The following is a 27,468-nucleotide window of genomic DNA, read 5'->3' on the forward strand; positions in this document are numbered from 1 at the left end:
ACGGGCGGCCAAGTTCTGAGTGGCCAGGCGTCCCTCACAGGGCAGGAGTGTCATCTAGGGCATTCCTACACGTAAGAGGGCTCTCCGGCTCCGAGCCAGAGCGCTTCTCCAGACTCACAGACGGGGCGGGTGCCGCAGGGCTCACAAAAGCTGTCGGGGTCACCATCGGGGGGACTTTCCAGGTCTGCAGATGGGGGGACCGAGGCCCAGAGAGGTGAAGCAGTTTGTCCAGGTGACTGGAAAATTGCTCTTGGAACAGGGACTTGAAACTACAGGATGGGTGTGACGGATCCAGGGATCTCAGGCCTGACGTCTTTCCACATCAGGACGCAAAGTTACTTACAGACTCAGTCAGGACCACATTTATTGAGTCTCTTTATTGAGTTCATCCAGGAGGGGTGCAGGAGCACTTTTTCTTTTCTTTTTTAACCCAGCTTTGTGCACTGGACACTAAAATTTTATTTACATAGCATTCAGTGGTTTTTTTTTTTAATCCAGTTTTATTGAGATATAATTGACATCTAGTGTTGTGTAAGTTCAAGATGTACCACACTGTGATTTGATATACGTATGTATTGTAAAATGGTTACCACAGTCAGGTAAGTTAACTCGTCCATAACCTCACACAGTTACCTTTTTTTGTACGTGTGTGGTGAGAACTTTCAGATCTATTTTCTTCGCTCCTTTCAAGCATACGATACAGTTTCGTTAACTATAGTTACCGTGCTGTACGTTACACCCCCAAGAGGGAACCCATCTTATTAGCGGAAGTGTGTGCCCTTGGACCACCTCCACCAGTTGCCGCCACCCACTAGCCCCTGGCAGCCACGAGTCTACGCTCTGTTTCTGAGTTTGGTTTTTCTAGATTTTACATATAAGTGAGATCATGCAGCATTTGTTTTTCTCTGTCTGGCTTATTTCACTTAGCATAATGTCCATGTTGTCACAAATGGCAGGGTTTCCTTCTTTCTTGTGGCAGAATACTCCATTATGTAACCGTGTGATGTACGTATGTACACGTGTGTGTACATATACTCACACGCACACAGATACAGACATGACATCTTCTGTCTCCATTCATCTGTCAGCGGACCCTTGGGTTGTTCCCGTGTCATGGCAGTTGTGAATAACGCTGCAGTGAACATGGGGGTGCAGCTGTCTCCTGGGACAGTGATTTCATTCCCTTCGGCTGTGTACCCGGAGGTGGGATTGCTGGCTCGTGTGGTCATTGCGTTCTTAATTCTTTGAGGCCCCTCCACACTGCTCTCCATCGCGGCGGCACCGGCACTTTAGCTTTCATGCTTGTCCTCCTTCACTGTGGAGGACACCAGCCCCCAATTTCCCCAGATGGACCTAATCTGTACAGTGACCCCTGGTAGCCATGCCAGTCCGCCAGGTCAGTGTCTGTCCGCCAGCTGTCACATCCACGATCCCTGCAGCTGGCTCTAGCCATATCATTTCCCTGAACCTGCCTTTCTCTCCACGTGGGGACAGAAAGTGGATCCAGAAAGTGTACCCTCAGCACCATGGTCCTGCTTTGAAAGGCCAGGTGGTTAGACGAGCGTTTGCCAAGATTTCCTTCCTTCCTCCCTTCCTCCCTCCTTCCGTCCTTCTGTCTTTCCCTCCCCTCCTCTCTTCCACTGGTGAGATCTTAGTTCTCCGACCAGGGAGTGAACTTGGGCCCCGGCTCTGAAAGCAGCAAGTCCTAACCACTGGACCGCCAGGGAATTCCCTGCCAAGATTTTCCAGGGAGGATTCATGTGCAAGAGACATTAAGTTTCAAACCAGCTAACCTTAGTTCGGAAGCATCAGAGGACAGTCCCCAAAACTGAAACCTTTGCCTGAGACGAGCAAAACCACATCCAAGGACGTTTCCTGAAGTAATTACACACCAGAGCCGGTTACCAACACCAGGGACACGTGTTTGTGTCGGAAGTGGGTGCCTTTAGGATGAGTGTTTAAGATTTTTGCAATTTTGTCTCGTATTTAATGCCATCGTTACTGGTTTTCCCCAAGCCTCCGTCTAGCCAGGAACGTAGACCCTCACTGAGGACCAGCTTATCGGGGTCCCTTTCCAGGGGAGGCAGCATGTGACGCTGTCCGCTTACGTGGCTGCTTCTGTGTGAGAGCTGTCAAGTCAGAAGACCCCAAGTCCTGACTCTTGGGTTGGGAAATATGGTCGCAGTATCCATGAGCCCCTCTCGAGGTGGAGACAGGGCATTGGAGTCCTTTTCAGGTAGCTAAGGAGCGGCCGGAGGTAGAAGCAGAAAGCGTGTGAAGGACGATGGGAGAGGGCAGGGCTGGGCCCGCAGCGGGGAGGCGCCGGGGCACCGCTCGGTCTCCCAGCACGGGGGCGCCTGCCGGGCCCCAACGCCCACCTGACCGCACCCTGCCGCCCTCTCCCCAGGATGAAGCCGGCGGGAAGTGTAAACGACGTGGCCCTGGATGCCTTAGATTTAGACCGGATGAAACAGGTGAGTGTGTCCTTCCCGGAGAGGCTGTGAAGGAGCCAGAGGCTGGGGACTTGTCGGGGCCGCGTGGGCAGGCAGGCCCGCCCTCTTGCCCAAGAGGGCCACATGCGGCTGCCAGCAGTCGGGAGCCGGCGGTGGGGGAGGGGACACGCACAGCGTTGGTCCCCCTGCCCCTGTCCTCACCAGGAAAAGGCTCTGGGCGCTCCCGGCCCGCATCTGGGGCTTCCCCTTCCTGGCACCCCGGCTCCTCCTGAGTATTTCTCAGGCGTGGGAGGGTGTCCCATGTCCCACTCACACACCGTTCCCCAGTTCCCCAGCTTGGGGAGGGAGCCGAGAACACGGGGTGACATGGGCAGGGGTGAGGGTTGTGGCGCTGCCCCTGCCTCTCGATCAAGGCCACTTCTCCTCTGCTGTCTGTCCCTTCACTCCGAGGCTCTGCTCCCACCAGGAGATCCTCGAGGAGGTGGTCCGCGAGCTCCACAAAGTGAAGGAGGAGATCATCGACGGTGAGTAGAGGGCCCCCACCCCCGGCATCGCCCTGAGCCGGGGTGCACCCAGCGTCCTTGAAGACGGAGGCCTGCCTGCGCCCAGGGCGGCCAAGCAGGGGTCCAGGATGGTCCAGCCAGGGAGGCCGTCCTGGGCCAGGAGGCCTGGGCCTTGTACCAGCGTGGGGGCGGGGGTCAGTCTTCCTCCCAGCGGCCAACACCACCCTCCCGAGTCTCTGAGCAAACTGAGACTCAGATTAAGCGCCTTGTCTAAGGACGGGGACGCCCTGCTGGTCTACCGCCTCAGTCCGAGTCTTCCCAGGATTAGCCTGTGTCGAGGAGAAAGATGCGAGAGGGCATTCCCAAGCCCAGAGCAGCCCTGAATTACCTGCTGCTTAGCTCGGCATCCGTGGACTTAATTACTTCTTCTTCTTCTGCCGCTTCTGGTCACTGGGTTTGGGGTTATAGGGGCAACCGCTGCCTGCCCAGAGGTTTAGGGGTCCAGGAAGCCACAGAATTGCCTATGGGCCTGACCTAGTTCACAGCCTGCTTGGCCGGGCCTGAGGGAGCAGGCACGTGGCTCCAGAGGCAGGGCCTCGTCACAGTGAATCACATCCGTCCTTCCGGTCCCCACCGGAGCCTTTGATACCGCTGGCTCAGATCTGGAGCCAGAGGAAAAGGAAAGGTTCGGGCCGGGCTGGCTCCGCCCGACAGAGCAGTGAGGCACAGCCTGGTGCCCACACCCCTCCCCATCCCACCTGCTGGGCGCTGGTGGCGGAGGGCCGCCAGACATGGGAGAGAGGAGAGGCGGCTGGGAACCTGCGTGGGGTGCCAGCAGAGCCGGACCCCTGCCCAGGGCTGGGTGACGGCCACACCCCATCCTTGACCCAGAGGAGAGCACTCAGTTCCTGTTTGCCCAGTCCCCCCACAGGCCTGGGATGGGCAGATACGGAGTTAATGAATGAAAAGAGAAAGCAGAGCCAGAGAGGAGACAGAGGCCAACTATTAACCCTGCTCTAATGCTGGGCACTCCCACCTCAGGAGGGCTGCTTGTGTGGCCCCAGGGCCAGGGCTGGTGTGGGGCCCGAAGCAGGGCTGCCAGCCAGCCAGCGAGCAGAGGGCACAGGCCTCGACGGAGGGAGCCAGTGGGTGTGGGGGGCCCCCGTCTCTGCACCTGCCACAGCGCGGCCATGGTGGACGCAGCCTCTGGGGCGGGCGGCTGAGAGGCTGGGGGAGATGTGGGCCCTGGGGGTCTCCTGGAACCCTCCCCTCGTTCCCCTGCTGCTGGAGACAGGCCCGGCCCTTAGCTCTCTCTCCTGGCCTTCGGCTGCAGGCCCCCTGGGGTCTGTCTGGGCAGAGGCTCACATCTGGGGGAGGACTCTGGGGAGAGGAGTGGGGAGAAGCCCCGGCCCCCTCCGGATGGGGCGAGCCCAGGCCCGGGAGGCAGGGCGTGGGAGCCCTCCGCCCTGCTCAAGGTCACTGACCTGATGCTGCCCCTGGGGGCGGGGTGGGGGGCTTGACGGTCCTCCGACCAGAGCTGGGCTGCCTGCCTGCCCCTTACCGGTTCGTCCTCTGACGGGGAGGGGCGGTGCCATCCTCGAGGGACTGCCAGCTCACGACTCTGACGGGGAGGGGCAGTGCCATCCTTGAGGGACTGCCAGCTCACGAGAAGCGGCAGATGAGACCCACAGAGGGCTTTGCTGTCACCCCGGAGTCGGCCGGAGCCCGCTGCGCTGCTTGCCCTCTGGCCTGGGGGCCAGCGGGGCGGCTCTCGGGAGACAGAGCGGGGCAGACCCCAGGCAGGACCTGAGCAGGCCGGCGAGCGGCGCCTGAGCCTCCTGTCCCGCCCTGTCCCCTCAGCCATCAGGCAGGAGCTGAGTGGGATCAGCACATCGTAGGTCGCTCGGCCCCCGACGCCGCCTGAGACCCGGTCCAGCCGAAGGCGGGGACAGCAAGGAGCCCAGCGCCCAGGCCTCCAGCACACACGAGCACGCACTGAAGCTAGGATGTGCTTCGTTTAAAAGTCTTAACCTGTGATAAAATATTAAAATGAGGAAAAAAGTTCAGCTCCTGGATTTTTTTAGATTCAACCTGACACAGCACACCAGGCCTGTCGCTTTTTTTTGTATTTTATATTTGCCTATTTAAGTGTACATTCCTTTCGGTTTATAGAGAAGACACCCCGAGTCAGTCACGCGCCTCGCTAGATGGTTTCAAGTTTTCTCCTAGGTGCCACCGGGAGCAGCGGCCGCTTCCACGTGGCTCCTTCCCAGCGTCCTGGTGGTTGGGGTCCATCCACGCACCAGGCGGTCTGTGTGCACGTGGTAATAAACGCTTACCGTCCACACCCCGGCTCCGACTCGCTGGCTGTTGGCGGCTCCCGGCCGGGGAGGCCTCTTTTGGGGGAAGGGCCCACGGCAGTGGCGGCCGTGGGTGCGAGGCTGGGCTGACTCAGATGCGAGGGGGGACGGGCCGCTGAGCTGCGCAGCTCAGGCACTGCCGGCGGGGGGCCCAGGAGCCTCCCCCCGGGGCCTCCTCCAGGGAGACGGGCTCTGAGTGGCGCCTGGAACATCAGCAGGGCCGGGAGGAGGCACCAGCTTAACCTCCCCGCCGCGCAGAGGGGCGCCCCGTGACTCGGGCCCAGCAAGGCGGGCAGGGAAGGCCTCGGCCCTGCCCCACGAGTCTCCTGCAGCCCCCAGGGAGGAGCACAGGTCCCCGCCTCCGTGGCAGGAGGGGCAGCCCGGGTGCCCACCTGAGGCACTTCCCAGCACTTCTCAGACCGCGCAAGGCCCCCGTTGGAGCCAGAGAGGGTCTGGCTGTCCGCCTTGGCGACTGCTGCCCCTGAGCCAGGAGTGAGGGAGGCCCCAGCCAGTGGAGAGGCTTTGGCCTCCTTTGACTATCACGCGGGCGCCCCAGCCGGTGGAGAGGCTTTGGCCTCCTTTGACTATCACGCGGGCGCCCCAGCCAGTGGAGAGGCTTTGGCCTCCTTTGACTATCACGCAGGCGCCATGGCACAGTGTGCCCAGGCGCTGGCCCAGCCGTCCTCTGGGGGCCACGGGAGGAGGGCCCCCAGTCTGGCTCGTGACAGCGGGACTGTTTTCTGGCCAGGCTCTGGACACACCGTCTCACCGAGTGCTCCCAGCGACCCTGGGACACAGGAACAGGGCTGTTCTGCTGGTTGGGAGGTGAGCGGCTTTAACCCACACACAGCTCCATGAGCGGCTCTCCCGGGCTCCTTCTGCCTCCCGCCGTCCAGGAACCCTGTCGCCTCGGGGCCTCGGGGAGAGAGTCCTGGCAGGTGGCGAGGGGGTGCTCCCCTCTTCCCGGGCAGCTGCCTCTCGAGAGAGTTGTGCCAGACCCCTGCCCTGGGCCCACCTTCGGCTCTGGGTGAGGCCCAGCCGTGACCGTCCCGTCGGCAGATAAGCTCGCTGGCGGACACGGAGAGCTCGCGAGGCTCAGCTGGGCTCTCTGGGGCTCCCCTGGGCCCAGGCCAGCGTGTGTGCACAAGGAGGGGCCGCCTGTCCAGGCTCAGAGCCGCATTGCCCTCCCACAGCCAGTCCAAGGGCCTCTTCCCCGGGCCATCTCAGTGGTCAGAACACCCGGGGACAGGGGTGCCTGGCACACGCGAGGCCACTCCCAGCCCTGAGCAGGAAGCCTTTGCGTAGCAACTGCCCTGTCTCAGGCACCTGAGACCTTCCTCCCCTCCCAGCTGGGCCTTCCTACCAGCCCTCTCTCTCCCGGGCCAGCTAAGGCAGCCCCGCCGTGCCCACCCCTGGGCCATGGTCCTCGGCCTCCCCAGCCTCACGGCTCCAAAGGGAGGCCGTCTTGGCCCGGCCGCTTCCTCTGGCAGGGAGGGCCTCGCCCAGGCATCCCTCCTGCTGCCCGCCTGCCTCTGGAAGACCAGGACCCACACCCCGACACAGCCCCCGGGCCAAGGAGCTGGCGCCAGCGATGCCTCCCCACCTCTCAGCTGGGCCATTAGCCCTCCGCACAGTCTGGACGAGCCGCATCCCACTTCGCAGAGACACCGAGGACACCAGCCAGCTTCCGCCAGAGCCCTAGCTCACTTGGGCAGTCACGCGTCGGTCCAGCGGCCTGTGGTACCTGTTCTCCTCAAGCCCCACATCTGAGCTGGTGGGGGTGAGGGCCCCAAGGTGCAGCAGGAGCTCGGCAGGCGCGGGGGTTGGGGGCAGGGTTGTGGCGGGAGCAGGGACGTGGCCCGAGGACCACGTGCATCTCATCTCTGCCCACACCCCCAAAACCGGCCACTCAATGACAGGGTCCCCGGGGAAGGCTGCCCCAGAGGGAGGAGCGTGGCCTCAGGCCCTGCTGGCCAGGAGCCGAGCCCACTCCTGGGAAGCACCCTCTGTGGACTTGAAAACAGGCTGCTTTAAATTTAGGGCATGGGCACGCCAGAGAAATCAGCTCCCTGGGCACAGGGCACCCAGCGCCGGGCCAGGCCTCGCACATGACGTCCTGAAAGGGAGGGCCCGGCCTGCGGTCACCAGTCCCCGTGCAGACCAAGCCTCTCCAGGCTGCCACCCGTGCCCGCTGTCTCCAGGCGTGGTCTCGGGACTCCAGGGGGACAAGAACAGCAGCCTAGGGTGCGGGAACCAAATGCAGCCAAACCAGTTCTGGGCACTGTACGCCCTGGGGACAGGTGACGGCCAGCCCTGCAGGTGGGCGGGGCGAGGCCGGGCAGCAAACAGAGAGCACAGGCCCTGCTCCCACCGGGCACTGAGGCGCGCGCAGCAGGGTCCGTGCTCTCGGGGCGCCGGCCGTCGGGCTCACAGGCCGTCCTTCGCCAGCTTGCACACCCGCTTCACCCTGGCGTAGGGCCCCAGGGAGTCCTCGGACACAAAGTCCCAGAGCACCTTCACCCACGAGTAGTGCTGGGGCAGGTGGTCGTAGTACTCGGGCGCGATCTTCCGCACCTGTGGAGAGGGCACATGGGTCAGAGGCCGCACACAGGCACGTGCACAGCCACAGGCGCACGTGCGCGCAGACACACGTGAGCACACAGACCACGTGAGCACATGCGCAACCCTGTCATCTCCCAGGGTACCCGTGTACGGGCCAGCCGGGCAGGAGGCTGCCCGGCGCTGCCCAAAGGCGGAGGGGCCATTGGCCGGGGGCACCAAGAGGCGCTGAGGCCCCTGCCCCAAATGGGGGTGAGGAGTTAAAATGCACACCCCCCTCCCCGGAGCCCACACCCCGAGTTTCTGATCCAGGAGCCTCAGGGTGGCCAAGTCCTGCTGAACCAAGGTCACGTCCACGCGCCTCAGCCTGGCGTTCGGTGCCCTCTCGGACCTGCAAACCCCTCTGACCTTGGCTTCCACCATACTGCCAGCCTCAGGAGAGGCTGATTTATTTCCCCCTCCAGCTCCCTGCCCCTCTCTGCACCTGACACCCTCAGCCCGCCTCCTCCAAGAAGTGCTCCAGCCTCAGCACCTACGTGCACACCAACTGCAGGGAAGGCCTCCCCCTCCCCCCACAGAGGACACACCAGGTGCACAGGGCCTGCTTTATAACTGAAAAGGGGGGCCTAAGGGGGATGAGGTGACACGCACGGCAGGAACAGGGAGCCTTTGACTTTGCTTGGGAGAAGGAAAGGCTCACAGCTGACAGCAGCTGTTTCTGTGAGTGTTCTGGGTCAAGATTCTGGCTCTGCTGCTTCCTGCGTCAGAGACCCCTGCTCCCTGAGCCTCTCCCTTCGCGTCCATGAAGTGGGCGTGATGGGCTTGAAATGCTGTGTAGGCTTGTGGTGAGGCTTCGGTGAGATGGTGCCCAGCACAGAGCAGGACCTCAGTACCATTGGCGGGGGGGGGGGGGGGGGGGGCGGGGCCTGCACAGCCAGGGTGGACACACAGGCTGTCAGACTCCGGAGTCACGTGGGCCACGGCACAAACACCACACCCAGACCAGTGTTCACACGCACTCCAGCACACGAGTGGGTGAACAGACATGCACGTATGGACAGGCACACCTAATCACGTGTAGGAATGCGGGCACACAGACGTACACACAGTCTCGCACACTCAGCCTTCCCACGACCACAATCTCCAACCCCCTGTGCGCGGTCACTTCTGCTCTAACCGACCAGTGCCAGACCAAAACGACAACAACTCCTCCCCCCTCCCCCCTCCTCCTCCCCCTCCCTCTTTCTTCTTTAGAAATTCTCCAACCCAGATCTCCCAAGACAGAGGTGCCAGCCCAGAGGCTTCCACTCTGAGGCAGCTCGGGCCAAGCCCCTTGGGTCACAAAGGGCAAGGCCCACCCTGTCCTCTCTGTGCTGTGAGGGGGCCCCTGGAGGGTCACAGGGCAGTGACAAGAAATGCGGAGGGACAGGGTCAGGAAGGGGAGGCGCTTCACTTGCAGTATCGTTACTGCTGCACCATTTACAGGAGAGAAAGCTGAGGCACAGAGAGGGCAAGCGGCTTGCCCCAGGACACACAGCCAGCCAGTGAATATCATAGCTGTGCTCAAACGGGTCTTCATTAAACCAAGAGGCCTGAACTGTAAAATGCCCCTTGAGCCCCTGCCCCGCCCCCCCGAATTCACCTTCCTATTCTCCAGCCAGGCACTCCGTGTGCCAGGTGGCCTTTCCTTCTCCCCTGGGGACCCCAAGTGAGCACGTAGCCATCCCATGATCAGCACGAGAGAAAGGCCGGAGTGTGGCCCAAAGCCCTCCCCGCGTTCCCCCACCTCCCACTAAGGTGCCATCGCAGCCCTGCGACCATGGCCACGTACCAGGGGCAGGTTGCAGCCCGGGATGCTGGGGAAGTCGTGATGCTCCATGTGGTAGCCCACGTTGAAGGTGATCCAGTTGAGGGGCCCATAGTAGGAGTAGGTCTCATGGCCCTTGAGAAACATGTAGTGCTCAGCCACAAAGTGGCCCGAGATGGGGTGCAGGCCCAGGCCCAGTAGGGAGCTGGCCAGCAGGTAGACCATGGGCTTGAGCCCCCAGAGGGTGAAGATGGTGGCGTTGGCCGCCAGCTGCGCCAGGGCATTGAACACCTCCATGCGGGTCATGGCCTTGGGGTGCACGCAGAGCGGCCGCAGCGAGTAGAAGAAGGGCTGCAGCGCCAGCCAGAGCAGCTTGCGGGCCGGCGTGCAGAAGAGCCAGCCCTCGAGGCGCGTGGGCACGTCCACGTCCAGCCCGTCGCCGCCCAGGTAGCGGTGGTGATCCACGTGGTACTTCTTGAAGGAGGAGGCGTAGGGCACACCCAAGGGCAGGTTGGCGAAGACGGCGAACCAGCGGTTGTGGGCAGGGTGGCCAGTGCCGAAGGCCGTGTTGTGCGAGATGTCATGGATGGCCAGCGTCAGCGAGTGGTTCACGCAGCCCCCGAAGGCGTAGGCCCAGAAGAGCAGCCAGCGCCACGCCAGGCCCCGCACCAGCCAGCAGGCCAGCAGCTGCGCCAGCACCATCCCCAGCACCAGCCACTTGAGATGAGGGTCCGGCCGCATCAGGGCCTTGATGGCCGGGTACTTGGCTGCAGGGAGGACCGGGAGAGAAGGTGAGGGGGCGCTGGCCGCGTGGGTCCCAGATGTATGCTTCCCCTCCTCCCTCCTTAAATTTTTCCTGCCATCTTCCCTGTCTTTCCCTCCACCATCCATTAAGCCCCCAGGCAGTGACACAGAGAGTCGCTCTGAGATCTGGCACTGCGGCTTTGGGCCTAGAAGCAGCCTCGCCTGTGCTCGTGCCGAGGGAGGCAGGCAGACCCGTCTCCCCCCACCACCCAGGGGGCTCTGGGGAGACTCCCCAGGGTGGGGGTCTTTGTCACCAGCCTAAACAAAGAGCAGGCGTCAGCATGGGCCACAGAAACATAATTCCCGAAATCAGAACAGCTGCTGAGAGCCACAGGTTCAGCGCACGCGGTGCTGTGTACTGTTGCTTGGTTGCTGCGGGCTTCCAGGGAGCCCGAGAGCCACAAGCAGACTCTTCGGGGGGGCCCCTGGGAGGGGGCAGGGCGGCTGGGGGAGGGGAATGCGGAGGGCTCTGGCTTTGTCTCGGTGTTTCAGTTCGTAAAACAAACAAGATCTGAAGGAAATATGACAAAACGTTGAATACACTAATTTTGGGTGGTGGGTGTTTGTTATTGTATCTTTTGTACTTTTCTGTATTTTGTTTTACAGAAAAGGAAAAAACAATGGCAGTGGGAGTTGCCCAAGCAGGGAGGGCCTTCCCAGCCGAGGAGGCAGCCGGAAGAGAACAGGGTGGGGTGGGGGCCTTGGGGCAAGAGAGCAGTGCCTTCTAGAAACCTCTGCTTGGTGGGAGGGGGCTGGCAGGCTTAAGGCTGGTGAAGCAGCTGGTGCTGTATCCAGGGGCACGGAGGGACAGGGCCGGGGGGCATCACATGCTCAAGGGGACAGTCAACCCTCCCACTCCAGGTCTGCTGTGTCCCTTGGTTCCCTGGCAGAGGAGACAGGCCCTCAGGTGGAGCCAGCGTCCTGACACACAGATTGGGATCCAGGCCGGCGACGGCGGGGCTCGTCCCAGGCACCCTTAGGACAGTCAGTACCCATCTCCAGTGCCTTCAGTGCCTGCCCCTCCTACCCATCCAGCAGCTGGGCGGCCTCAGGCTGGCCTGTGAAGAGGGTGTCCAGGGCTGCAGCAGAGGCTGGGCCCCAAATGGAATTGGCCAGGCCAAGGTTGAATCCTGGCCTACGCTTCCCTCCTAGTGACCCAGGAAGTCGCTGCCCTTTAGTACTCAGAATGGAAGTATGTGACAGGGCTGCCTTCTTCCTCCCAGCCCAGAGAACTTTCTGTCAGAGCCCCCCAGCAATGGAACAGGCTGCCTCATAGGTGGTGAGCTGCCTGTCCCTGGGGGTATGCAAGGAGAAACACAACAAGGACTTCTGCCCCAGAGGGGAGACTCAGGCTCAGAGTCTTCCTGCCCAAGCTGTGGTGGTGCCACAAGCCCATCTCGAGGTCAGTCTTGATCCTGCTGTGTGGCCATGGTGCATTCCCACCCTCTCTGGGCCTCTGTGTCCCAGTGTGACACAGTGTGGGCAGGATGTGCCTCACAGGGTATGTGTTCCACATACCGGTCCTGGAGCCTGATGGTGGGACAGCCCGCGTCTGCTGGAGATGTCGGGGCGGGGGGCGGTAGTCGGGGTTCCCACATCCTAGAACCTCTGCCCAGGAAGCCCACAGAATCCCCCAGGCAGCACCGACACCCCTGCTATCTACACACCAGCACGCCCACCAAGCCTCCACCTCATCTGGCGGCTACGGTGGTTTTGGCTCCGACCAACTGGGCAGTGGTGCTATACAGCCCTCAAGACAGCCTGCCAGGGGAGGCGGCCAAACCTCACACCCCTACCCCCGGCTCCCATTCCAGCCTCCTTCCCCCTACTGCTGGGGCTACCCCCCAGGCTTCCAAGCTCGGCAAAACTGCCTGGGCCCTTTGACCCCGGGAGCTTTCCCCGAAGCTGCCAAGGACACCACCTAATCAGGTCCCGGAGGATGGCGGTCACAGCACAAGCGTCAAAGCAGAACCTAGGAAAGAGCAAGCAAGCCCAGGCCTGGCAATAAACCACAGCCCTGCTTAAGAGGGGCCCAGGGGGCCACAGCATCTCCAGGGGGGGTGGAAGGGAGCAGCGTTCAGAAAGGGTTCAAATTCCAGCTCTGGATAAGGGTTTAGTAACAAGAATATATAAAGATATCCTACAACCCAAAAACAAAAAGACAAACAACCCAATAAAACATGAGCAAAGGACTTGAATAGATATTTCTCCAAAGATGTGCACCTGTTTCTCTAAGCACATGAAGAGGTGCTCAGCAGCAGCAGTCACAGGGATGCGGCCAGCCCGACGGTGAGATCCCACCGCAGAGCCGCTAGGACAGCCAAACTCGAAAAACGGAAACTAGCAAGCGCTGACGAGGCTGCAGAGAAATGGGGGCCCTTGTTTGTGTGCTGCTAGTAGGAACGGAAAATGGTGCAGCCACTGTGCAAAACAACTGGGTGGTTCCTCAAAAAGTTAAACATGGGATTACCATAAGACCCAGCAATTCCACTGCCAAATATATACCCCACAGAATTTAAATCAGGGACACAGACAGAAACTTGCATATCCATGTTCACAGAACTATTCACAATAGCCAGAAGGTGGAAACAGCCCAAGTGTCTGTTAAGTGATGAGGAGTTAAACAAAATACGGTCTCTCTACACAATGGAATATTATTCAGCCTTAGGAAGGAATGAAACTTCCAGTTACAAAATAAGTAGGACATGGGGATGTGATTCTAGAATGGTGACTGTAGTTATTAATACTGTGTTGCATATTTTAAAGTTGTTAGGAAAGTAGATCTTGAAAGTTCTCATCAAGAACTTCTCATCCAAATAAAGAGGGAGACATCGAGAATGGACTTGAGGACTTGGAGTGGGAGCGGGAAGCTGGGGCGAAGTGAGAGTAGCATCGGCACACATACACTACCGAATGTAAAATAGGTGGCTGGTGGGAAGCAGCCGCATAGCACAGGGAGATCCGCTCGGTGCTTTGTGACCACCTAGAGGGGTGGGACAGGGAGGGTGGGAGGGAGGCTCAAGAGGGAGGGGATGTGGGGACATGTGTGTGCACATGGCTGATTCAGTTGTGCAAGAAAAACTAACACAGTACTGTGAAGCAATTATACTCCAATAAAGGTCTATTAAAAAAGAAAAGAACTTGTCATCCAAGAACTCATCAAGAAAAAAAAAATTTGTAACTATGTATAGTGACTTGTTGGGATCATTTCACAGTATACCATATCAAATCACTATGTTGGTGGGGGAGGGATAAATTAGGAGTTTGGGATTAAAATATACACACTACTGGGACTTCCCTGGTGGTCCAGTGGTTAAGACTCCATGCTCCCAATGCAGGGGACCTGGGTTTGATCCCTGGTCAGGGAACTAGATCCCGCACGCTGCAACTGAGAGCCCGCATCCCGCAACTAAAGATCCCGCGTGCCGCAATTAAGACCTGGCACAGCCAAATAAGTAAATATTTTAAAAAATATATGTACACAGGGCTTCCCTGGTGGCGCAGTGGTTGAGAATCTGCCTGCTAATGCAGGGGACACGGGTTCGAGCCCTGGTCTGGGAAAATCCCATATGCCGCGGAGCAACTAGGCCCGTGTGCCACAACTACTGAGCCTGCGCGTCTGGAGCCTGTGCTCCTCAACAAGAGAAGCCGCGATAGTGAGAGGCCCGCACACCGTGATGAAGAGTGGCCACTGCTTGCCACAACTAGAGAAAGCCCTCGCACAGAAACGAAGACCCAACACAGCAAAAATAAATAAATAAACTCCTACCCCCAACATCTTCTTTAAAATTTATATATATATATGCATACTACTATATATAAAATAGATAAGCAACAAGGACCTACTGTAGAGCACAGGGAACTCTGCTCAATATCTTGTAATAACCTACAATGGAAGAGAATGCAGAAAAATTATATATATATATATATGTATTTATATATATATATATGTATGTATAAATGAATCACTTTGCTGCACACCTGAAACTAACGCAACCTTGTAAATCAACTATATTTCAATAAAATTTTTTTTAAAAAATCACCTGAAGCTAATATAATGCTATAGGTCAATTATGCCTCAGTTTTAAAAGCTCTTATATTGAATTCGCTGCTTCTCTGGCACAGTGCCGGCTCCCTCAATCCTGCTCCCGGGAACTGACTCCCAAATAAACTAGCAGCACCTCCGCCGCCCAAAACACAGGCACGAAGGACTACCGCGGGCTGCATACGACACGGATGAACCTTGAAGACGTGATGCCGAGTGAAAGAAGCCAGTCAGGAAAGGCCACATACCGTACGATTCCACTTACGTGAAATATCTAGAACAGGCAAGTTCACAGAACCAGAAAGTAGAGGTTTCCAGGGCTGGGGGGGCGGGGGGGCGATGGGCAGTGACTGGTAATGGGTGTAGAATTTCTGTTTGGAGTCATGAAAAAGTTTTGGAAATAGTAGTGATGGCTACACCACACCGTGAAAGTCATGAATGCCCCCAAATCACATGTTTCACACACGGTTAAAATGGCAAATTTTATGTTATCCTTTCCCACAATTTTGTTTTTTAAGTTTAAAAAAAAAAAATCCGGGGCTTCCCTGGTGGCGCAGTGGTTGGGAGTCCGCCTGCCGACGCAGGGGACACGGGTTCGTGCCCCGGTCCGGGAAGATCCCACATGCCGCGGAGCGGCTGGGCCCGTGAGCCATGGCCGCTGAGCCTGCGCGTCCGGAGCCTGTGCTCCGCAACAGGAGAGGTGGTGAGAGGCCCGCGTACTGCAGAAAAAAACAAACAAACAAAAAAATCCCAGCTCCGAGCAGGTTACGTCAGCTCCAAGGCTCGTTTCTGAACCATAAACAGGTCACTGGGAGGATGAATAGATAAGGCACGGAAAGCTCAGGCTGACTGGCCGGGAGCGGACACCCAGATGAATCTGCGCTTTATGACGACCACCCAACAAAGTGCACCGTGAAGGCCGGCGGCCAGGATGCTGCCCGAAGACGGGTATGCTGGGGACAGCGGTGGTGGGATTAGGCTGCATAGCGCTCTCCTCCCGGGCCTGCCCACATGGCCCAACGGCGGCCAAGTGGGCTGTCCCTGCGTTGCGTGTGGGAGGCGACTTGGCTGTCCCAGAAACACCAGAGGCCCCGAAGGGTACTCGCTGCCCCAGGCAGGTGGAGGAAGATGCAGGGAAGGGGGTGCCAAGGCCCCCGCCGCCTGGAACCAGCTCACAAGGTGGAGGGAGAGACTGGCAACTGGGGTGGGCAGAACAGGAGCCCCCCAAACATGTCCAGGTCCTACTCCCCTGTGAATCGGTCAGCTTCTGAGGGACCCTGGAAGTCAGGCTGCACCCAGGGTGCTGGTCTGCTGACCTCACAACAGCAAGGAGAGCCTGGAGTATCCCGGTCATCCCAGGCTCGGGACAGTGGGAAAGCGAGCAGGAGAGGAGGTCTGGGGATGTGCAAGGTCTCCACCGGCCTCGCTAGCTGTGAAGATTGAGGGGCACAGGCGGCTCCAGAAGCTGGAAAGGCCAGGAAACAGATTCCCCCCCTGGAGCCTCCAGAAGAAACTTCACCCAGTGGGACCCGGGTCAGAGTTCTGACCTCCAGAACCGTAAGATAACAAGCGCGTTGTCTGTGGTCATTTGTCTCTGCAGCTCTAGGAAACACACAGCAACTGGACGGGGGATGAGGAAACCCCGGGGCTCTGACAGCCCAGCTGACCTCACTACCCCATCCCTGCACTGGCCTGGCGCTGGGCGCAGCGGCAACTCACGTTCGACCCTGCCCCTCAAGGGTGCCACTGCCCGCCAGCCTCGGCCGAGGTGGACCAGCCAGCATGACGTTCGCCCAGCATCGCCCTGCCAGACGGGGCAAAGGAGACAAAAGGACCCCAACCTGGGGGGTTGGCCCCACTCAGGAGGGGGGCAGGGGGCAAGCCTCATCCCAGCTTGTTCCTGCCGCCAAAGGGGGTCAGAGTGAGCGGGCACATTTCAGAAGGCGGGCCTCAGTGGTGCCCAGGAAGATGCGTGCTTCCACTGTAGGGCTGAGAGGCCTGAGGGGGTGGGAATCCAGCAGCCACAGTGAGGTGGAGCAGGGGAGGATAGAAGTGTCTTCACGAAGGCCAGGGGAAGAAGGATGTGCCTGCAACCCAGCCTTCGGGAATGTTCTCACCCAGTGCCCAGGAAATCACGTGCAAAGTTCCCGAACATTTGCATACCTGAATGTCAGGTTGGGACCACAGGCCGCAGGGCTCCATCAGCCTCCCGCCCACCAGAGGTGGCCTCTGGACGCCAGCCTCCAAGGGTCCGGGCCCTCGCCTGCCCAGGCACACCTGGGAGCTCAGCCAGGCAGCCAGAGGCCACCAGCCTCCACAGGGCAGGTCTCTCCATCTTCCCCTTGGAAGGAGGCCAGGCCTGGGGCAGGCCACACCTGCACCAGGTGAGCACAGACTGGCAAGCCAGCAGGGACAAGCACCCCAGCTCAGGGATCCAGGCCAGCAAACAGGCCACTTCCGTACCCCTCAGAGGCAAGGGCAGTGACAGAGCCCAGCAGCTGTGACCTTGGACGGTGGGCCTCTGGTGCCCCGTCTGTCATACAAGGCCAGTAAGTCGTGCATGAGTGGAAGCAAAGGAGAACATCCTTGGGTGTCCCTTCCCTGCCTGGCCTGGCGCCCCTTCCTCCTTTCCTGACAGTTTCCCAGGGACTCAGCCGCCCTCAGCTCGGGTGCGGCCTCAACACAGCCTGGGGTGCCTGGTCCCCAGCCCCTCACCCTGGCCGACTGGGCAGGCCACAGCACTGCCCCAGCCTAGGTCTCCACATCTGGGAAATGGGGGTGACACCCCGACCTGCCCATCCAGGCTCTGGTGAGGCTGGGATGACAGCTCTGAGCCCTGGGAGCTGTTACTACTGTTGTTATTAAATAGTTTTCTGATCTGAGAGTAAAAAACATCCCATTTCTGACCTTTGGGGCTGTGGGCTGCTCTTGGAGGTGATCTGGCCCCAGGCTTGCTTTAACCTATGAGCAAAGGCCCCAAGCTCCCCGGCCACGATAGTCACTAGGCCCAGCCATCCTGCTGGAAGCAACGGAAAAAGGTGGCCCACGCACAAGCCGGATGCTGGGCAGCTCAGGGGCGATCCCGAGAAGGGGCCAAACACGTGAGCTCCAGACCACCTCCACCCTGCCCGGAGGCCCTGTCCAGACCACAGTGCAGGCAGGAGGAGCCCCAGCAAGCCAGGCGAGTCAAAAGTGGGGGCTCAGGGGCTTCCCTGGTGGCGCAATGGTTGAAGAGTACACCTGCCGATGCAGGGGACGCGGGTTCGTGCCCCGGTCCGGGAGGATCCCACACATGCCGCAGAGTGGCTGGGCCCGTGAGCCATGGCCGCTGAGCCTGCGCATCCGGAGCCTGTGCTCCGCAACAGGAGAGGCCACAACAGTGAGAGGCCCGCGTACCACAAAAAAAAATAAATAAATAAAATTTTTTTTTTTTAAAGTGGGGGCTCAGAGACAGTGGCCAGGGAGCTAGGAGCCCAGCGGATTCCAGGGGTGGCACGGCTCGGAGACCTCGCTGAACACCCCTGGCCTTCAGCAGAGACCCCAGGAAGGCGCCATCTAAGGAGTGGGGCCCCTCCGGACCCACCCGAGCCGCGCTGGTGAGCAGGGTCAGGCTGGTTCACTAGCTCATCTACGCCTGCTGGACGAAGATCCATCTTCGCTCAAACGAAACAGCAAACATCAAACCTTTTCAATTCCAGGGCTTCTAGGTCCCTAGGAGGCGGGAGGCCTAGAGGCCTCCCTGAGAAGATGCTCTGGGGCCCTCCAGCCAGGCGGGCCTAATGAGGTCACTGGGTGCAGTCGGGTTTGGGATAAATGGAGCCGTGGGCTTGGGGGTGCCCAGCTGCCGGGGGGTCAAGGAGGGTCACGGCAAGGAAGGCCGGACAGGCACCTGCTGGACTTAGCAAGGCCCTGGGGGCCCCAGCAAGAACCGTTTCAGCAGGAGGCGAGGTGAGAAGGTGAGGCCAAGCGCAGGCCTGGGGAGGGAGGCCTGGCTCGGGGGTTGAGATGGGAGAGATTGGGGCCAGCGGATGGCAGAAGGAGAGGACAGAGATGCGGGGCGGGGGTCACGGAGAAGGCCAGGGGGTGCTGGCCTGACAGAGGGGCGCCTCTTCTGGGGCTCAGGGATGAGGCTGGGTAGGGGAAAGCTGCTGGCTCCATGTTCTCTGGGCCCCAGGAGAGGTGGGATGCCCAGGAGGAGGGCGAGAGTGCCCTGGCAGCCCCACGAGGAGTCCTCTGGGCCTGGCTGGACACCCAAACCTGGCCCAGCCTGACCAGGCTCTGCCCCCCTGGGGGATCTCAGCTGATGTCGGGGGGGAACCCTGCTCGCTCAGGCCTCCAGCACAGAGCACCAGAGAAGCTGGGTTAGGACACTCACGCCTCAAGGGCTCTCTGCTCCAGTGGGGCAGCCTGGAGCCCGCATGGACAGCCACATGGAACCAGAGACAAACAGACCCATGCAAATGGCCTTCCAGCAGCAGCCTGGGCGGGGCCCAAGGCAAGCTGCCCACGAAAACAACCATTGCTAGAAGCCACACTGTCCAGGCATGACACAGAAAGGAGGGGCGGAGGCCCAGGGAAGGGTCTGACAAGGCAGGGCGAGGCCGACAGAGCCAAGACTTGACCTCAGGACCCCCCGCCTTCAGGCCCGTGGATGTGGCCGGAGCCCGGGTGTGGACGTGGTGCTCAGCAGGTGAAACGTGCCCGGCGTCTGACACACACTTCCTCATGCAGCCCTCACCACCCTGCCCAGGAGGGGACTGTCCCCCCATCTTAGAGATAAGCACGCAGAGCTTCCACCACATGGAGAAACGACCTAATTTTCCACTGGCTCCTCCAGAGTCCACAGGGATTCCTCAGTCCCGAGAGGAGCTGTTTCCTGGAGCTGGGCTACATCGTCAGGGCACAGCGCCCAGAGAAAATCCTGGGTCCCAGTTCAAGAGAGCCTCACTGCAGCCTGGCTCAGTCCAACTGCTGTGGCCCTTGGGCCAGCCCCTGTCCCTCTCTGGGCCAGCTTCCTCACTCTCCATCCCTAAGGCACCCACTCTGACAACTCTGGGCTGTGAGGGCCTGGAGGTGGGGCCTTCCCCAGGGCACATGGGCCTCGGGTGGACAATGGAGAGGAGGCCGCAGGCCCCGAGGTATTGGGGAGCTTGGCTCCAGCAGATGGGAACATTTCCGTGCATTACATATATTTACATACGTGGCGGACTTGTTCATGAGGACCCAGAGGGCTCAGCAGAGGAGCCTGCCTGAAGGGAAGCAGCCTGACCCCACTGCCCTACGCTGACCCCACAGAACAGTCTCCCCGTGGACACCAGGTTATTCCCAGAAGATTCCTGACAGATCCTGCTGGGCCAGGCGTGGTGGGGAGGAAACGGCAGAAACAGGCAGCCCGGCAGGGGGCGCTGCCGGGCCCTCGCCCTCCGCAGGGACCGAGGGTCCCCGCGCAGCCCCTGCTGACCGGCCGCGATGAGGTCCCTTCTCACCGGCCTCCTCCAGGGCTCCCAGGAGCACACGGGGCTTCTCCCCACTCTGGATCCTCCACGCACCCGGGCCAGGCACCATCTAGGGCTAGATACCCTGACCGCTTCCCCAGGGAGGTCAAGTGACATCGCAGGACAGTCCCGCTGGCTCCAGGGGGGCCTTGTCACCGCCTTTCACCACCAAGCGCTCTCCAGCCTGAACATTCCATCGTGTCGGTCAGCTCACTGTGCCCACCTGCCTCCAGCGCCTGTCTGACCCTGTCCCGCCACAAGCCACCCCGTGCGGAGCACCTTCCCTCTCCCCCCAGGGGCTGAGCACCTGTCCTCTGACAGCATCTCCAGCAAAGGCACCAAGCCCTCTTCATCCCCTCCTTCCTAAACGGCTCCCCCCCGCAGCTCTGGCCCCAGTGCTTCCTAAGCCGCCTTGCCCTGCCCCATCTCGCCCCCTCCTTTCCGGTTTGGGAGCCCAAAGGCAAGCCTAAGCCTGGCTGGTCAGTGTGGGCGGTGCTCTGGGGGAACCGGGGAAGCGGCCCAAAGTGCCTTCGGGAATCACTGACCCACCTCCCGCCAAACCTGCTCTTGATTCCGGACAAATATTTGCCGAAGGTCTGGGCTGAGCCGGCCCCAGGCCCCAGAGGCGGGAGGGGCTCGCAGGCTCAGCGGGGGTGGGAGGCACACGTGCGGGGCACAGGGGTGTGTCCCGACTAGGACGTGCTTAGGACACACACACTGAGCCCCGTGACACTCGAGCCGAAACTCGAGGGACGAGGAGTGGCTCTAAGGATACAGGGTGGGCTGCCGAGTGACGGCAAGTGGTCCTAGGGACCTCTGGGGTGAGGGGAAGGCTCTAAAACTAGACTGTGTAACTTTACTAAAAAATCACTGGACTGTTCCTTTAAAATGAGTGAATTTTATGGCATGTAAGTCACTTCATAAAAGCTGGTGCGAATGAAAGAATGTGGATTAGAAGCAGGCCAGGTGAAGGCACAGCACACACATCAGTACGGAGGCGGAAGGAAGGAGAGGAAGGGGCCACGGGAGCTGGTGACTGCCCGTGGGTCACGTGCCGGGGAGGACAGGAGGGGGGACAGGCTCTCTTCAGGTCCCGCGTGGAGAAGAGGGTGGAACAGAGGCGCAGGCCGGAGTCACCAAGTTACAGCCCTGTCCTAACCCTGACCAGGCTGGGTGAGCTTTGGGCAAGGGGCCTAACTTCCCAGGGACCTGCCCTGCATTAAAAAAAAATGCAAATGTCTGTAAGGCCAAAAAAAAAAAAAAAAAGGAGTGGGGGAGAGAAACAAAACGAATGAAAAAAACGTTAGGACTTCCCTGGCGGTCCAGTGGTTAAGACTCCACGCTTCCAATGCAGGGGTGCGGGTTCGATCCCTGGTCAGGGAACTAAGTTTCCACATGATGTGCAGTGTGCACCCCGCCTCAAAAAATAAAAAAAAAGTTCCAAGTGAAAAGACAAGGGACAGACATGGGAAGATTCTTGTTACATGTGGCAAAAGCAGGGCCACCACAAGTCATGCGTAAAAGACTCCTACGGATCCAGGAAAAGGGCTCCTCAGATAGAAAAAGGACATGAGTCAAAAATTCACATAAGGAGAAAGACAGTGAAATCATGGAAGAAACACTCAGCCTCACTAATCAGCTCAGAAATGCCCATTAAAACGGGATGTCTCAGGACCTTCCTGGTGGTCCAGTGCCTGGGACTGTGCGCTCCCAATGCAGGGGGCCGACGTTCAATCCCCGGTCAGGGAATTAGATCCCAGAGGCCACAACTAAGAGTTCACATGCCACAACTAAAGATCCAACGTGTCCGCAACTAAAAAGATCCAGTGTGCGGCAACTAAAGATCCTGCGTGCCAACTAAGACCCAGCAAACCAAATAAATAAATAGAGAGAGAGAGAGAGAGAGAGAGAGAGAGAGAGAGAGAGAGAGAGAGATTGGAGGGGAAAAAAATAACGGGATGACTCCCTGCTCTCCAGCTGGCAAGGATTAAACCGCATGCTCTGAGCTGTGGCTGACAGGTCCCTGGCACCTCTGGAGGGAGGGAAACCCTGCGACGGTCGTGGCAGGTTGGACTAGAGATGCTCAAGCTTTGGTAGGTGCCTACTGCCTCACTCAGCCTTGCTGGGAAGAGCACTGGTGGAGGTGGGCCCGGCCCTGCCCTTGGGAAGCTCAGAGTTGAGTGGGAGAGTCAGACAAAGCTATCACCCCACAAATCAATGTAGAATTACAGATGGGAGCAAAGGTCACAAGGTAACAGTGCACAGCACCCTACGGAAGGATAGGGAAGGAATAGCTGGGCGGCAGAGACGGGGGTAGACTGTGGTGTGGGCAACCAGCCTATGCCTGCCGCTGTCAAGTGCCCAAATATACCGCCCTCTCCCCAACTCAGTGGGCAGCGATGCACGTTGGTAGTTTGAAATTGGCCATGATGGAAATAGCTACAAAAATTGGCAAATGCCAATTTGCGAATCAGGGTCTTTTGTTCCCTCCAGAGATTCAGTTGATTATTTAACATTTCCCAGCATACCGTGTGTGAGGGCATGCGCTGTTAGACAGTGTTTCTGAGAAAGGGACATTTAGGCTGAGACCTGAAGGATGCATAGGAGTTCCGTAGACGAAGAGTAGGGAAAAAGAATTCAAGCAGAGGAAACAGCATTTGCAAAAGCCATGAAGTAGGAAATGGGCAGATGGCAGGTATATTCCACCAAGTGGCTAGAGAGCAGACAGTAAGGAGAAAAGGCAGGGGCCAGAGCATGGGGGTGCCAATACGCAGAGCAGAGATGAGATTCTAGGAAGGGAAGCCCTTGGAGGACTCAAGCCAGGGAGGACACAGTCAGCTCAAATAGGGTCCTAGAGGGACTCCCTGGTGGTCCAGTGGGTAAGACGCCATGCTCCCAATTCAGGGGCCTGGGTTCAATCCCTGGTCAGGGTGCTAGATCCCACATGCCACAACTAAGACCCAGATAAATAAATATTTTTTTAAAAAATAGGGTCCCAGGGATCACCTATTGTCTGTGCTGCTGCGTGCCCAGGCACCCAGCACCCCTCCCTCCCCACCCAACTTAGGATCACAGCACCCCTTTCTCGGAGAGCTGCAACTCTCTGACGTCACAATGTGATACTGTGCGGTTTGCCCATCACAGCCCCCCGCCCACTGGCCAATCAGAGGACTCACAGCTCTGGCCAGCGATGAGCTGGCTCAAGGGGAGGACGGGCTACTCAGGGCAGAAGGGGAGAGAGGCACCTCTCTCTCTTCTGTGGGAATCTCAGAGCTGGGTGGACACAGGCTGCAGCCCGCCTGGAGGACGAGGAGAAGGCTGACTGCAGCAAGGACAGGGGCGGGAGAGAATGGCTGTGTGGCTGGCCGGCCCTCCACCCCTGGCTCCAGCATCTCTGTGGTTGGGTGAAGAGCCTCCACAAATGTGCCTGAGAGTGTCGGCCAGGTCAGTTCTGGATTTTACCACTCGCCACTCAGAGACCCCTACGCCCACCCCAGGGCCTTTCGTGAGCAAATAATCCAACAACTGCAGAGTCTCACTTCCCTGCTTTCCTTTGATCGCCTGATTTTTTTTTTTTTTACTTATGAAAGGGCACATACATGGTAAAACACAAAAAACAAAAAATCACAAAGCTATTTGTTTCTGAAAAGACAAATTCAAACCCTGCTTCTTATTCCGCTGGGCACACCTGGCTTGGACTCTGGTCTCCAATGTTACCAGAGTCTCGCCGGCTCCGTTCCTGCCCTCGCAGCACAGGGAGCCTCAACCCTGGCCTGCAAGGCACGTCCCCATCCAGGCGGGATCTGGAGACGGACTTTGGTCCTGCGCGAAGCGCACGGCAACCAGCTCTACGCAAGGCCTTCCTGGGTTCTGACTTCAAGATTAGGATCCTTGAGCATCCAGAGGCCCCAAGGAGCTTGGTGTGGGCCACAGCGGCCAGCTGGCTAGGACTGGAGCACATCCCTGCCTGAACACCGACTTGGCCTCTGTGGCCACTGAGCTGTGTGGCCCTAGGCAAGTCACTTCCGCTCTCTGAGCCCCACTCTGGGGCCTCCTCTGTAAAGAGAGGATTTCCCTCAGGCTGAGAACAGCACAAGCTTCAGGAAAACAGAGATGGAAAGGCATTCCCTGTCCTTGGGGAAAACATGGGCCTTTCTGCAAGAGGTAATAATTATCATCGCAGCTAACATTTTGTTGAGTGCTGGGCTAAGCATGAACACCACCTCGTTTAATCTGCACAACAGGGACTTCCTTGGTGGCACAGTGTTTAAGACTCTGCACTCCCAGCGCAGGGGGCCCAGGTTCCATCCCTGGTTGGGGAACTAGATCCCACATGCATGCCGCAACTAAGGGTTTGCATGCCACAGCTAAGGAGCCAACCAGCCACAACTAAGACCTGTCGCAACCAAATAAATACATTTTTTTAAATAAATAAAAATGATAGTTAAAAAAAAATCTGCACAACAACTCCATAAAGAAAGTGCTACAATTCACTCCTTTTAACTCAATCAAACCTCAGTTTCCTCATCTGCTTATTGACTTGCCCAGGGTCACATGACAAATGAGTGGGTGTTGTCCTTGCCAGGAGATCAGCTCACAGCCAAGGTCTAGAGCCACGTAACGTGCCCCAGAGAGATAAGGACCCGATGGGCTGGAGCGGTGGAGGGGAATCCCCCTGAAGCACCCTCCTCTGGCCCGGGCTCGGTGGGGGGGGGGGGGGTAATTCCCACAGGAGGGAGAACTGAGCGAGTGGGGCAGAGTAGCGAGGAAGGTCCCCCAGGCGGAGGAACAGCGTGCGCAAATGCCTGAGAGGGAGGGGGAATGGCACATTCCAAGTTCATTAGCTCAAAACTGGACTCGTGGGGAGGAATCCACAGCACCCAGTGCACAGAGGGAATTTGCAAAGCTCCCTGGAGAGTCAGCCCTTGAGAACTTGTGCTGTCCCCACCCTGGCCCAAGTCACCTCCCTCTCCTCCAAGTCTTCCAGGCTTCCCAGCCACCCTGTCCAGGATGCTTCCTGGATTGGTTCCAGGGTCCGTGGCTTCCATCTTGAGAGACAGATCATTCTCCATGTCCTGGTGTGCTGGGTACCACAGTGAGCACTTTCTCACCCAAGCTCTCCTTTTATCCTCATACCCGCTCCTCCAGAAAGGATGATGGTGCCCATTATGCAGATTGGGAAAGTAAGTCTGCAACCCAGAGTGTCTGGATCCCTCCAGGCAGCTCTATGGGCCAGGATACCTCCCTCCCGCAGCCTTCTCCACCTGGGGCCAGGTGCCCAGTGAGTCCTGTAAGGGGGAGGTGGGGGACAGCCAGGGGAGGGGAAGGAAACACAGCCCTGCCTTGAAACTGCTGAGAGACAGCAGCCACGATGCCTGTGCTCCGTGGGGGAGGGAGGACCAGATGATCACCAAGTGCCCTCTGAGCCACCTGCAGGAAGTTCGCAGGCGTAAATAGTGCTGGGTTACTGCTCACGTCACAGGAGAAAACCACAGACGTTACAGACCCACCCAGGGGTCTCTAGGCCCTGAACCCCCAGCAACAGCAGGGCACGGTCATACACTAACCGCTCAGTGCCTCCGGTGTCTGAAAGGTAATAGGACAGATATTTCCCTAGTCTTGGGGTGGGGCAGGAAGACACCAAAGGGAAAATTCTAAAGAAAAAAAAAGTCAACCTATTCAAATGCATTTAAAAAAAAAAAAAGCTTTTGTGACTATAAAGGGAAAAAGATTTGCAATGTATAAGACAAAGGGTTAAAAGCCTCTATACAAAGAGCTCTAACACCAACAAGCAAAAGACCAAGCCAAGAGAAAAAAAAAATTTAAATGGCCAATTAAACATTGAAACCAATCATCAAATTAAAAATTTAACCCACAATGAAATAGTATTGTTTTGTCCGTCTGCTTGGTAAAGATTAAAAACGTTTGCCAACCCCAGGTGTAGGCGAGGGTGTGGTGAAATGGCGACGGACTCTGGGGCAGGGGAACGTGTCCACCCTGCTGGAAGCTGGCCCGGCACTGCAAAGGCGATTTGGCGGCACCTAGTAAAAGCTGTTCTGGAGGTGCGAGCCCTTTAACCCCTAATTGCAGGTAAAGGACTGTACACCCTGGGTCTTCCTGAGAGACGGATGGAGCCCATCAGGATGGGTGAATCCAAAGGATGTGTGACCACGTAGGTAAAAATGACCTCCCGGGACACTGAACGACAGAGAGGGGGGCCACCGTGTATTAGGCTATAAAATAAAAGGACAGACTCTTTGGTACAGTCTGTTTTTTAAAAACTTGTCTCTCTGGTTCAGCGTTTGCTTCCTTCGAGGCGCTCATTCTGCCCTAAACTCCGGGATTGGGGGTGGGCTTGGCGACTCCTCCGGCTGGGCCGCCGGGACCCCGGCGCTCAGCGCACATAGGAGCCCGGGATGCGGCGGAGGACAGGTGGCTGCGGAGCTGCCTTCGAAGGCGGGGGCGGTGCATCCCGTACAAAGACGGTCCCTGGGGCCGACCTCTGCGCTGCGACCTCTCCCCAGAGCTCGAGCCCTGGTCCCGGCCCTGGGAGTGGCTCGCGTCCCACAGCCAGGATGGAGCAGCTGAAACGCGCTCCCCTGAGGCGCGGAGCGCGTGTCTTAGATCCCAGGACAGAGGCAGAGACGCGAGGGGAGTTCCAGGCCGGAGCTGGGGACCCTCAGGAACCCCGAGCCGGGGACGCTGAGGGAGGAGGAGTGGCGCTCCTACCCTCTCTAGAGCAGAGGTAGGGGAGGGCCTAGCTGGGCATCCGGGCCTCAGGAGCGACCCCTGGGCTCGGGCTGTCCCGGGACACCAGACGGCCCCAGGGCTGTCCCCACCTGGGGCCCGAGCTCACCGAGCATCTCCTTGCGCCGCTGCGTGTGCGGCTGGTCCGTGTAGACCCACTCGAAGTCGCTGCGGCCCGCGCTGTTGCCCATGGTGGCGCCGGGAGCTCAGGGCTGGGCTCCCCTCCACCTGTCTCCCTGCTCTGCGCGAGGACCAGTTCGGGCTCGGGGCGGGGCCTCAGGGGGCGGGGCCTCAGGGGGCGGGGCCAGGGAGCGCCTCTGCCACCAGACCTGGGCGCGGTCTTGTGTCGGGGCAGAGGCGGGTCCCCGGGGCCCTCGGAGCCTCAGTTACCTCGGTTGGAAAATGAGACTGTTAGGACGCAACCCGTGCAGAGTCCCCGGACCCCACGTTGTGTGGCGACGCCCCGTTCCCTCGGTTTCACTGAGGCCCGCCCCCCCCCCCCCCCCGCCCCGGTGGCTGAGCACCAGTTCTCTCCGCGGCCCAGGGCCGCTCGCGCTCCTGCCACCCCTGGCCCTACAGACCCACCGGTGAAAGCGCCCACCTGGCACGGGGCAGGGGTTGGAGGGTAGAGATTAAATGGATGCGACAGTGGTGGTAAACAGAAGGGGCTCGGGAAAGGTTCGCCACAGCGATTC

The 27,468-nt window shown here is 59.0% G+C and overlaps 2 protein-coding genes across 11 annotated transcripts in view; one reads left to right on the forward strand and one right to left on the reverse strand.

The window, feature by feature from the left end:
- EVL (Enah/Vasp-like) overlaps positions 1–5,301 on the forward strand; it is a 163,110-nt gene extending 157,809 nt beyond the window's left edge. For all 9 annotated transcript variants that reach the window (XM_089908197.1, XM_022576099.3, XM_022576096.2 and 6 more), the window contains 3 exons: positions 2,408–2,474; positions 2,920–2,977; positions 4,817–5,301. In XM_089908197.1, coding sequence (XP_089764323.1) covers positions 2,408–2,474; positions 2,920–2,977; positions 4,817–4,854 — 163 coding nt within the window. In that variant the 3' untranslated portion in view covers positions 4,855–5,301. The remainder of the gene's footprint in view (positions 1–2,407; positions 2,475–2,919; positions 2,978–4,816) is intronic.
- On the reverse strand, positions 481–27,014 carry DEGS2 (delta 4-desaturase, sphingolipid 2). Of its 2 annotated transcripts, XM_022576104.3 has the most exons (3): positions 26,883–27,014; positions 9,707–10,449; positions 481–7,890 (listed from the first exon to the last, which is right to left on the reverse strand). In XM_022576104.3, the coding sequence occupies exons 1-3, from the start codon at positions 26,962–26,964 to the stop codon at positions 7,744–7,746; spliced, it is 972 nt and encodes a 323-aa protein (XP_022431812.1). In that variant the 5' UTR covers positions 26,965–27,014; the 3' UTR covers positions 481–7,743. The 2 variants fall into 2 exon arrangements, with proteins under 2 accessions (XP_022431812.1, XP_022431811.2); XM_022576103.3 differs by lacking the exon at positions 26,883–27,014 and having other exon boundaries at positions 9,707–21,928.
- Between the last annotated feature and the right edge of the window lie 454 nt (positions 27,015–27,468).

Source organism: Delphinapterus leucas, chromosome 2, assembly GCF_059928025.1.
Source record: "Delphinapterus leucas isolate spDelLeu-1000000601 "Yukka" chromosome 2, BTC_Dleu_Yukka2, whole genome shotgun sequence".
In the NCBI taxonomy this organism is placed as follows: domain Eukaryota; kingdom Metazoa; phylum Chordata; class Mammalia; order Artiodactyla; family Monodontidae; genus Delphinapterus; species Delphinapterus leucas.